Source organism: Dipodomys spectabilis, unplaced genomic scaffold (assembly GCF_019054845.1).
Source record: "Dipodomys spectabilis isolate Male_0828 unplaced genomic scaffold, ASM1905484v1 ptg000273l, whole genome shotgun sequence".
In the NCBI taxonomy this organism is placed as follows: domain Eukaryota; kingdom Metazoa; phylum Chordata; class Mammalia; order Rodentia; family Heteromyidae; genus Dipodomys; species Dipodomys spectabilis.
Window position 1 is genome coordinate 9,818,716 of NW_024870950.1, and position 11,610 is coordinate 9,830,325.

General features: G+C 46.0%; 1 protein-coding gene across 1 annotated transcript; it reads right to left on the reverse strand.

The window, feature by feature from the left end:
- Positions 1 to 3,816: 3,816 nt before the first annotated feature.
- On the reverse strand, positions 3,817 to 11,610 carry LOC122126105 (acylcarnitine hydrolase-like). The gene is given in 12 exon segments (XM_042700676.1): positions 3,817 to 4,003; positions 4,422 to 4,494; positions 4,992 to 5,129; positions 5,639 to 5,783; positions 6,009 to 6,089; positions 6,232 to 6,372; positions 6,690 to 6,788; positions 7,208 to 7,466; positions 7,548 to 7,681; positions 8,296 to 8,431; positions 9,310 to 9,514; positions 11,535 to 11,610. Coding segments are annotated over 12 exon segments (1,671 nt in total). The 5' UTR covers positions 11,608 to 11,610.

The following is an 11,610-nucleotide window of genomic DNA, read 5'->3' on the forward strand; positions in this document are numbered from 1 at the left end:
TCAGCTCTTCAGCTCAAGGCTAGTGCTCTACCACTTGAGCCATAGTACCACTTTTGGTTTTCTGAGTGGCTTATTAGAGATAAAAGTCTCACAGAGTTTTCTGCCCAGGCTGTCTTTGAACTGCGATTTTCAGATCTCAGCCTCCTGAGTAGCTAGGATTATAGGCATGAGCCACCGATACCTGACCACTGTGGCATTTCTTAAGGACTGATCCCTCTATTTACCCACCCCCAACCTGTGGCTACCCTGGTAGCTGTGATCAAGGAAAGTCATTTATACACTTGAAAACCATTTATAGGGAATTTGCTGGTTAAAGTACTGTGAAGAGACAGGCCTCTCTGGGCCTCTGGTAATCTGGGAGCCAGATCTGTAATTGGGAGTGTGTGAAATACATAGAATCCTGTTAGGATGCAATGAGACAGCAGAGACTAGGAGCTGCAGCCCAGACTGGCTTCCCAGAGGACGTGGTGCCAGTGAAAACCAGCTTTGACTCTTCATCCAATGCCCAATACTGTTGAGAATGTACAGCCTGGCACCACAGGGTTTCCTTCTTGGTACTCTTCCTGAAGGGCTTTTTTTCCTCTGGCATGACTTGGCTAAATATTCTCTGAACTGCATTTCAGCCACAATGTCTGTGTGTACTCAAGGTCTCCAATCTAATGAACTCTGGCCCAGGACATTGACCCAGACCCTTTGACCCAGACCTGAGCAGGTGCTCTTGTTTGACATAGACATGGTTTGGAGAATAGACAAAGACCGATCACTATCAGCACATGTTTATTACAGAGCTTTCAGGTAAAGCTTAAAGATTTGCTGCTGCTTATAGGTTAGGGTTTTGTAGAGGGTTTGTCAGAATGCTAGTGCAATATGGTAGGGCAGGTAAGAAAGTAACTAATGTGATGCTTCTGCCCCTGGAAACTCTGTGTGTGTGTGTGTGTGTGTGTGTGTGTGTGTTTGGCGAGGGGGTGGGGAGGTGGGGAAGGAAGGGATGGTAGGGAGGAGGCATCAATGCTCAATAGGAAATGTACTCATTATCTTACTCATTTAACTGTACAGTATTTTTACAATAAAAATGTATAAAAAAGAAGTAATTACAAATGGCTAACTGGTGAATGAATACAAAAACACAATCATTTAGAGAATGCTAATGAAAACAGTGAGATGCCACCTTATACCTATTAAGGCTTTACCTGTACACCTCCTACCTGTACAAATAAACATTCATGTTGGTAAGGTTGTGGTGAAAAGAAACCTTGCATTCACGGCACCAGTTATGGAAGAATCATATGGAACTTCTCCAAAAAATGATGAAATTGTCAAGATTCAGCATACTTACTGTTGAATATATAGTCCAAGGAAAGCAAATCAGCATGTGGAAAAGTTGTATGCATTTTTATATACATTGCAGCATTAGTCACAAAAGCCAAAGAACATTAAACTAAGTATCCATCACTGGATGAATAGTTTAAAAATTGCATAGTAAGCTGGGAGCCAATGGCTCATGCCTGTAATCCTAGTTACTCAGGAGGCTGAGATCTGAGGATCACTGTTCAAACCCAGCCCAGGCAGGAAAGTCCATGAAACTCTTATCTCCAATGAACCACCAGAAAACTGGAAGTGGCACTGTGGCTCAAGTGGTAGAGCTCTCACCTTGAGCTGAAGAGCTGAGGGATAGCGTCCAGGCCTGGAGTCAAAGCCCCATGACCAACAACAACAAAAAATTGCATAGTAATATACACAACGTTATACTATGTAACTGAAATCCTGTTTTTTGTGACATGGATGGAAGCTGGGGTAATTATGTTAAAGACAGGTATGAGGGGAAAATATTGCATGGTTTTGCCTGGATATGCACTGTAAAAAAGGGCTGTAGAGGTATGGGAGAAGGAGAAGAAAATTAGAAATTGATTCAGATGATTTGTAGGTAATAACAGTTTATTTATTGTCTTCAAAATCACAAAGAATTTTGTGTAAATCCAGAAGGTTCTGTGTATATAACATATTAACTTGCTATATCATGTTGCATATGGCAAATATATACATTTTTTTTTTACTTGCCAATAAAATAAAGACAATTGAAAAAAAGGATACTGGTTCTAAATAGCATGCCCTGTCCTCACAGCTATCCTGGTGAATTGTTGGGTGGTGAGGACCTTTCACCAGATTCAGAGGGGGGCGGGGAGGAAGGGAGAGAGAGAAGGGGGGAGAGAGAGGAAGAGAGAGGGAGAGGAGAGGAGAGCGGTAGACACAGACACAGAGAGACAAGCAAAGAGAGACAGAGAAAGAATCAGAGAAATGAGCCAAGTGCACCTAGCTCATACCTGCAATCCTAACTTCTCAAAAGGCTGAGACCTAAGGATCTTGGTTCAAAGCCATTTGATGACATGTTTATCTCCAATTAAGCAATAGAAAACCCAGAATAGAATCCCATACAAATGAAAGTATGTGTTTGTATAAATTTAGTTTTGAAAGTATCCTGAACAACTTGATTAAAAATAGCAAAGATGGAAGTGGAATTGTGTCTCAAAGTGGAAGAGCACTAGCCTCAAGCATAAAGGCTCAGGGACAGTGCCCAGGCCATGGGGTCAAACATCACTACCAACAAAAAACCAAAAGGCTAAAAATAGCAAAGAATGTGTCACACTCACATGTGCACCCCGTTGTTGTAGATAAAAAAGTGGCGTGTGCATTCATAGAAGTCACTCCTCAATAAAAGGAAGGATGTATACCTGATCCTAAAAACATTAATCGTAGTGAGTATAAGCCTCACATAACTCACTTAGTATGATATGCTACATTGGGCTATTATTTTCCCAAATATCCATACTCTATAGCAATTAAAAGCAATTGGGCAGGTAGTAGCGGCTCTTACTTATAATCCTAGCAACCCAGGATGGTGAGATCTGAAGATCAAGACTCAAAGCCAGACCATGTAGAAAAGGCAGTGAGACTCTTTGTTCTAATTGATCAGGAAAAAGCAAGAAGTAGAAGTTGGCTCAAGTGATAGAAATCTAGCATTGAGTAGAAAAATCCAAGTGAAAAGGCAAAGCCTTTAGGAGTGCAAGTCCCAGTACTGAAATAAAAAACAAACAAACACAATCTGGTGTTTTCAAAAACCCAAGTAAAAGGAAGAAATTAACTGTGATGAATGTGAAGGAAGTTCTTGGGATGAAAGAAACATTCTAACACATGATATGAGAGTGGACATATGTTGCATATATATGTTCAGATTTACCGAACTATACAGGTGAATGGGTGAATTTAATTGAAAATAAACTAGTCCATAACAAAGCACTTTGTGCACATGTGTGTATGTATATGTGTGTGGGTCTTAGAAACACTTAGAAAAAAAAATTGGCCTAATTGCTGTCTACTTCGAAGTTAGAGAAAAAAACAGGGCTACTGTAGGGTCAACATGGGCATTTGACCCTGGGGTAGTGGTAACATGATCAACAGTTCTTCTTCATTTCAAGAGGGGCTGGTGTCTTGGAGCAGACAAAGCTGGTGAAGACAAGATGAACAAGGAAGCAAGAGGCCCAGGCCCAGTGGGGAATGGAGGTCAGTAATCACCAGAGGGGCTCATCCAGCCATGGGGGCATTTATTGAGTGTGTCTAACAAGAGAGTGCTTAGGCAAGTTGGTCATGAACATCATGCAGGCAGTGTTCATAAGGATTGGCTGGTTGAGTGGCTGGCAGAAAAAAGAGAGGATGAACAGCTAAGTGAATGTTAGAATCAATTCCTATTTCCTGGTAAATGGGTGAGCACCTCCTGCTGACCCTTTGTACACACAAGCCCAGTTCTCCCGACATAGACCACTAGAGCTCTACGTGTTTCTCCTCAGCCCCTTTGATCTCCTGGATCTTCTGGGGCAGGGTCTTGGTCCAGAACTTCAGCCTGGAGGCCTTCAGGGCCTGGCCCACGGCAGGATGGATGTCCAGCTGTAGATACTGCTCATTCTGGTCGAACATGGGCCAATGGAGCAGGTCCTCGCTATTGGGGTTCCTGTGGACACACCCTCCCAGGAGGAGGGGTGAGGGTCATTCTGAGTCCTTGTGAGCCAGGACCCAATCACCTCATTGAGTCATGCCAGGCAGCCCAAAAGATCAGGAGTGGAGGAATGAGGGAAACTTTTCTGATATAGGAAAACAAGGCCCTCCTCCTAGTGTCTGTTCTATATGGCTCAGAGCCACCTCACAGAGGTGAGTGCTGGTGTTTCCACAAAGCTGTGGTCTACCTTTGAGATCTCTGGGGCAAGAGAGACTGACTTGTACCTACCATACACTGTTTCTGTGTGAGTGAGTCCTGGGTTTGAGGGAGAGCTTTCATGTAATTAAGGATCATGCATGCATAAAAAGATGCCACCAGAGGATTAGTAGGTGGATTCTAATCCAGACAGGCAGGGTTAGGTGTATTATCTCACCCATTGCGGGCAAAGTTGGCCCAGTACTTCATCATCTTCCTGCTCAGGAGCTCTTCCTCCTCAGAAAAGTCAGCTGCACAGAGGAGAACAAGGGTCTATGTCTTGAACAACATATCAGGGTGACTACTGCTCTACACGCTCCATTGAACTGTAATTTGGTCCTATATACTAGGCCTGATCCTTTCCCTCTGCCCCACAGACACTCCCATTGCATAACCTTCCATTACTCATCCTAGACTCTAGCTGAATATACCTGTGTATATTCTTAGACTGGAGGACTTGTCTACCTTCAGTCTGTGGGAATCATTTAGGGACATTCACAACTTTCAGTCAACCACTCTGCACCTATGTCTGACACCTTATTGTAGGTAGGACAGGTGTTGGGAGCACAGGATACTTGGGAAAAGGCTTGGAGTGTAAACACCTGAAGCTTTTTGAATGCTAAGATTTTGCACACTTGATCTTGTCCTCTCTCTGAGCTTCAATTTCTTTATTTAGACTGTGAGGAGAATCACCCTACTGGGATCCTAGTGTGGCCCATTCTAGCTTATGAAAATGAAGAAGACTCACGGCTGCTGCCATACAAGGAAGAACCGAAGACAAAATCAACTTCTTCAGCATGGTCAGCACGTACATGTGGGGGCTTGAGGTCCTTGAAGAGGCCATGAGGATGCTGGAACTCATAGAAGTAGACGGGGGCCTGGGAACCTGGGGATGGAGACAGATTATGACACAGTGACCCCTCACTTGGAGTTGTCCTTCATTTTTGGCGATAAGATAGCTAGGTTGAAGCTGGCTGGAATCTGGACTGTGAAGTGAGAAGCCTCAGGCAGGAGGAGGCCTTGCAAAGACCAAAGGTGGTCATCACAGTCAATGCTCCATTCTCTGATTTCAAAGATGGGCTTTGAGGCCAAGAATTACATGTTACTGCCATCATCCTGGTGACTCCAATTGGAAAAGCTTTGTTTAAATCATGGTTTGGATTTCCTATCTGTGTATTCTTGCTTTCTGGCTAAGTGTTCTCTTCTGTAAAGTGCCAGTGATGCCTGTGTCTTAGAGTAGCCATGAGAATTTGCTGGCCTGTGGCACATCAAGTGCCTCACACTGGGTCCTTGAGAGAGACAAGGGTGGGAACTTGGACATCACAGAGCTGCCCTGGGATGCACAGCCCTGAGTTGCCCACTGTTCAGACACACCTCAGCTACAGATGTACTCACGCTGAAAGTGTGCTACTTGCAGTGCAGGCATCACGAACATGAAGTCTCCCATCATGTCTTGGAACTGGGCTTAGAGGGTCTGGGGGTCCTCAGTGTCCCCCATGTACTCTTCCATCAGCAGGTGAGCACACTCAGCAGGCAGGTTCTGTGCCAAGAGGATCAGAGAGAGTCAGGCTAGGCAGGCAGTGCAGTGCCAGGGAGGAGGCCGCCTCTGGGTGGGGGGATGGACTTGGGAGTATAAGGGAGAAAGGGCTAAGGCCTGGTGTAATCCTGCCACAAATACATATCCCATCCCGTATTCCTGAAGGTTACTGCATGAAGAAATATCTTGGGGTTACCCATCCATTGGGGCAGGTGTCCAGATCCTTACCATGAGTCCTACTGTGTTCTGCATAACAGCTGGCAAGTTCTTTCTGTTTATTCCCTTTATGGTGTCAAGAAGTCCCCATAGCTGAGTGGTGGGGAGACAGTTTAAGTTTGGAATGTCCTGGTCATGAAGATATCATGCCCTGTCCCACCATGCACCCCCTGCCACTCACACACATAACAGATGAGCTCCCCAGACTACTAATGAGTTAGAAGTTAAGTCTCACCATGGGAATGATCCAGCCATACTCATCAGTGTTGACCCCAATGATGCTAGGGACAGGGTGGAAGTCAGCAGAGGCCAGCAGCTCCATGGGATGCCTGGGTAGGAAGACCCCATCCACCACTGCAGGGATGACTTTGAAGGTCTGAGGAGACAACCATAATCAGGATTTATGATCATATACCACATATCTTCTACTGTCCTCATTTTATTTCCACGCTATTCCATTTCTTCCCACATACATCTACCACATGCATCCTACTTGGGATTTAACAGTTATGTTAGCCTCCCTTACTCTTCATTTTCTATCCGGGGCTACAAGAACAGTCATTGGTTTAGATTTATTAAGGCTGGGTGATTCACACCCTGTCTCTCATTCTCCATCAGAGAATCAGGGAGCAGAGGTCAGGTTCCCCCACTCCCTCCCCCTGCCCCCACCATACACACATTGTTCAGCCTGACCTTGGTAATAGCCAGCATTTCCTCTTCACTCTTGGCCCGCAGGCAGCTCACTAGGGCCTCTGAGTCAAGCTGCTCACAGGCAGACAGGTTGGCCACCATCTGGAAAGCAACCAGGTAGCATCTGCCTCACCCTCTGAAGTAGCGAGAGAAGTTTGCCCAAACCCAGACTGATGCAAGTTACTCCAAATCTCTTCGGGTTTACACTGTGGATTGCTGTAGGTGTGAAATTGTTCCCACTTTCATGATGCTCAGGGACCTTGGTTGGAGGGTTCATCAGCCCTGCTCACATGGTTATGTCCACATGGAAGAATCTGGGTGTAGCCTTGATGATCACAGACCACACTCAACCTCTGTGAGGCTGAAAGTTATGTATGCTACCCCTGAACACTCAGCAATTCCCAAGAAGTTTCCAAGTTACCTCCATGGTCCTTTTTGTCCCAAGCAAGCAGAGTAAACCAGGGGCAATTACGTGAGGGGAAATACAGGGGGTTTGGACCAGAGCAGCTGAGGACACTCACTGAGGAGACTGGTTCAGAGGAGCTGGAGATGAGGTCTGGCAGCAGGGCCACCCCACTCTCCATGATGGCACCATGGAAGAGTCCTCGGGACATGGGGGACACGACATGTGAGGACACACTCATGCCACCTGCAGACTCGCCAAAAATGGTGACACGGTCAGGGTTGCCTCCAAAGTGGGCGATATTCTGTTGGACCCAGCGTAGGGCGGCCACCTGGTCCAGGAAGCCCCAGTTTCCAGTGGCATGCTGGTCTCCAGTGCTGAGAAATGACAGAGACAAGGGTCACAGGGCTGTCCTGGCTGTGCTTGGCCCTCATTGTCCATCTCAATCCCACACTCACCTGAAGAAGCCTGGGACTCCCAGACGGTACTGGATAGTGACCACCACCACATGCTCAGTGGCTGCCAGCCTGGATCCATCATTCATTGAAGCCATACCTACAACCAGTGCACCACCATGGATCCACACCATCACCTGGGAAAGTCAAGACAGCTGTTGTTGATTCTCATTCAGCCCCTTTCCTACCTCTGGTTTCCATTACACTATCCATGGCTTTGGCTTCGTGCAGCTGCCATCATATAAGGAACTGCCTCAGGACCTCCTGAACTTGTCCCTGGGTGAGAGTTACAAGTGAAATCATTATCCTTGAGGTCTACTCCAGGAATCCAAGTCTGGAGTATTGGTGTCCTTACTCTCTTGCCTATGTAAAATGGAAGAAAAGGGACATTTCCCTGATTATCTCACTTTCATGTGAGTCAAATGAATCACATACTAGCATTGGCACAATGCATAACGCACAACTTGGGCCTTCTCAAACTTCAGCTCAGTAAGTCTTCTGGGCTCAAGTTAGCAGAGTGAGTTCTTGTTTGAAGGAACCAAGGCCTCTATCATCTGGGAACAGTTAGACTCTGCATCCCCCTGTACCAGTGGTGAGTGACCCTCCCTGGGTGAGTGATATTTGGAACCTGATAATGAAACTTCTCATGAGGTTCCACACTGCCTCAGAAACCAGGCTGTTCTTGCCACTACTAAGAGTCATACAGAAGAAATGTTCTCCCACAAAGTAAAAACAAAGTTCTGACACTCACAGGCAGGTTAGAGCCCTCCTGGGCACTGGCAGGAGAATAGATATTGAGATAAAGGCAGTCTTCAGATATGGAGATGGGAGGTATTATTAGCTTCACCGTAGTCAGCATATTCATTATATCAGCATTTTGCAGACACCTGGTTACAGTCATAGACAATTATTCCAGAATTTGTCTCTGAATCTGACTTTGAGGCTAGACTTGTTCCCAGCCACTGTGAACCTGTGCTGCACTGGTACTCTGTTTATACAGAATCTTTTCTGATGTTTCTTCCAACCCAGGTACAGGACATATATACCTGGATTGGGTGAGACTCTCCATCTCAAGCTAGGATGGAGCTCTGACTTTACCTTGTTGTATACATTGGATTTCTCTCCCCCTAAGCCTTGGAAATATTGACTCATAAGTCTTCTAGAAGTGTTGGCTACAAGGGCTAACAGACCTCTCTGTGCCAGTTAAAGCATGGCCATTGTTGCTCCTAGTAAGAATGAGTGATGGTCAGTTACACATAAAGTAGTGGGACATTGCTGAAATCCTAATCCAGACCCTGAGGGAACCACATTCCTTCTACCATGTCTCCAGTTGGAAGCACATAGACTTTTCCTCAGCCAATGCCACCTGGCCCTTTGGTTGGCACAGTGACTGCGGAGCTTTGTTTCTTCACAGAGCTCCTACTGTTGTCCTCCTCAGGGATCTGTAGCATCTGCTGCTGGACCAAGAGCTGTGTCCAAGAGCTGTGGATTGTATGGACAATCCAAGTAAAGCTTTCCCAGAAATTCATTCCTTGATGGCAGAAAACAATTGGCATGATCCAAGTCATGGCACAAGTATATCTCTGTGTTTAGCACCTGGCGTTAGCACTGTTCATATGCAAAGCCAGAGCAATGAGCCTGGCAAAGCTGCTCCACCTACTATATGGGAAATGAAAATAGAATGTAGAGTTTACATGGGAGAAATACTGAGCCTGGTCTAGGGTGCCCATCCCACCACAGAGATTCTCATCCAACAAGAGCTTACATGGCTGGGTAGGAGGTGGCATCTCTCATACCACTCCAAGCTTCAGGTTGCTCAGGAGGGGCAAACCGCAGTGGTCCTACAGGTGGCTTGGCAAAGGGAATGCCCAGGAAGGTGTGCACTCCCACATTGCTATCCTTCACATGGATGAGGCTGCCCCGCACCTGCCCAGTTTGTGTGGTTCTGATGGGGCTGGCTGGGGCCTGGCCTGTGGGTAGAGAGATGCACATGAGAGTTGGGTGCCACTCATGCTGTGGCTTCTGTTGGCTCTATGCCATCCACAGCTCAGCCTGGCAAGGTCCTCTGATCTGCAGGTTCAATGGCTTCACATACATTCTGTCTGCTTGACTGTGCTCCGATACCACTGTTTTCACTGACCTGACCCAGACCTTCCTACCAGGTAGGCTCCTGAGGTTCTTTAGGACTTGATATCATCATTAAGCCCTAGGAACTTCAATGTTGGGTGATTGGAGAATAAGCATCATTTCCAGGAACCTAACAGGTTTTACTAGGGACTAGCAAGACTCTGGGGATTGGACTGAACATTTCCAATTCACAAGGAACTCACACTGGAGGTATCTAAAATGCCAAAAAGTAATAGGGCTGCAAGGGAAGAGTCACACAGCTTTGATCAGATCATGAAAATCTGGCCTGCTTATGGTGGGGATTGAAGAGGGAAGAGGCCATTGGAAATCAACTTAGGGTCCACAATAACATGTTTGTAAAATCATGATAATTCTTTAAATGGATACTTCATTCATTGGGTTTTTCTCTCCTTTAAGACAGAGAATCCTTTTATGTGTGCTCACATATAGTAGCCCCAAAGCTCGTGCTCCTTCATGTGTTTTGAGACATCCAGTCAGACCCGCAATCCGTGGCTGTTTTGTTATCAGTACCAATTCCACCTCCACTGGAACCTTCTCTCCCCCATTATTACCTTCAGGCTGCAGAAATTCACAAATCTAATCTGTTTGTATATAAAAGTAACTCTCCTGCCCCTAAGCACTCTCCAGGAGCCTGTTGTGACTCAGCAAGCTTCCTGTCGCCTCCTATGGCTGAAGCCAAGATAGCAACCACAAACAGACATCAATTTCCCAATATCTTTCCAAATCCAAAGACATATCCCTGACCTCCATGTTGTCTACGTAAGAGTTTTATCTAGATGGGAACTCTGACCCTGGACCTCACTGTGGCCACTAGCCACTCATGCTTCATAGTTGTTACAGTAAAAAGACCAACGTTGCTCAGGTTCCTGTTAGAAATTAGCTACCTGCATGTTGCTTCAAGCCCCTCATGAAATACTATGAGGAAGCTGAGCCATGCAGTGGCAAAGAATGACCCTTGAAATAGGAGATTTAAAACTCTGAGTCTTCTGAATAGCAAGGTTTGTACAATCAGCTCTTCCTGTTGCGAAAATTGTTACCTTGGAATCAATATTTCATAACCAATACCCAGATCCTGATCAAGAGCAGGTAAGGGAGGGAATCTGGTAGGAGTGGGCCATGGGTAAGGTAAGGGGAACTCCTTAGTGCAGATTAAATAGGAGAGGGTAAGAGAGTTCATCAGGGCCCATCCAAGCTTGCTCTGGTGTGAGGGGATCAAACATTGCACATACATAATTCTGGACATAATTCTCTGGTGGCATGAGCTCCTGATAAAGACTTGAAGACTGTGTAGCAGGCAAAGGGTACATCCTCTATTACCTTAGAAGCCAAGCCAAGTCTTTGCCTAGAGTTGACACTTAGGTGAAAGAAGCACAGTGGCATCTCAGTTCAACTTCATGATGTGTTCCTGGGGGAGGTATAGCTCTTCCAGAACCACACACCTTAGCATTGGCCTTGGACCATACCAAGATGTTTCTCTGGCAATGAAGGGTACGCAATCAGTTTGAATGACAATTATGTTAGCAGGTTGAGTAGCAGTTACAACTACAGCTGCAACAACAAATGGAGGAAGGAAATGTCCCAAATCCTTGACTGTCTGTAACATGTCAGTGCACTTTACACACTTTCATATGGGCCTCACTCCTCTGTGTCCTCAGGCACCTATGACCCTCTCTGAGCTATATGATCACCACCATGGGCATTTTGTAGCACCAATTTTCCGTAATATCATTGTCATCTCTACCTTCCCCTATCCCTTCTCCGGCTCAAACTCTGCTCTGCCCAATGTGGCAGATGTCACCCTGGTGCCTTCCCAACTGACAGGTCCCCCTGTAGAAGTCTCACCTTGGATCTGTGGGAGAAGCAGGAACCCATAGACCACTGTGGTCAGCCAAGCAGGAAGTCTGTTCAGCAGCATGGC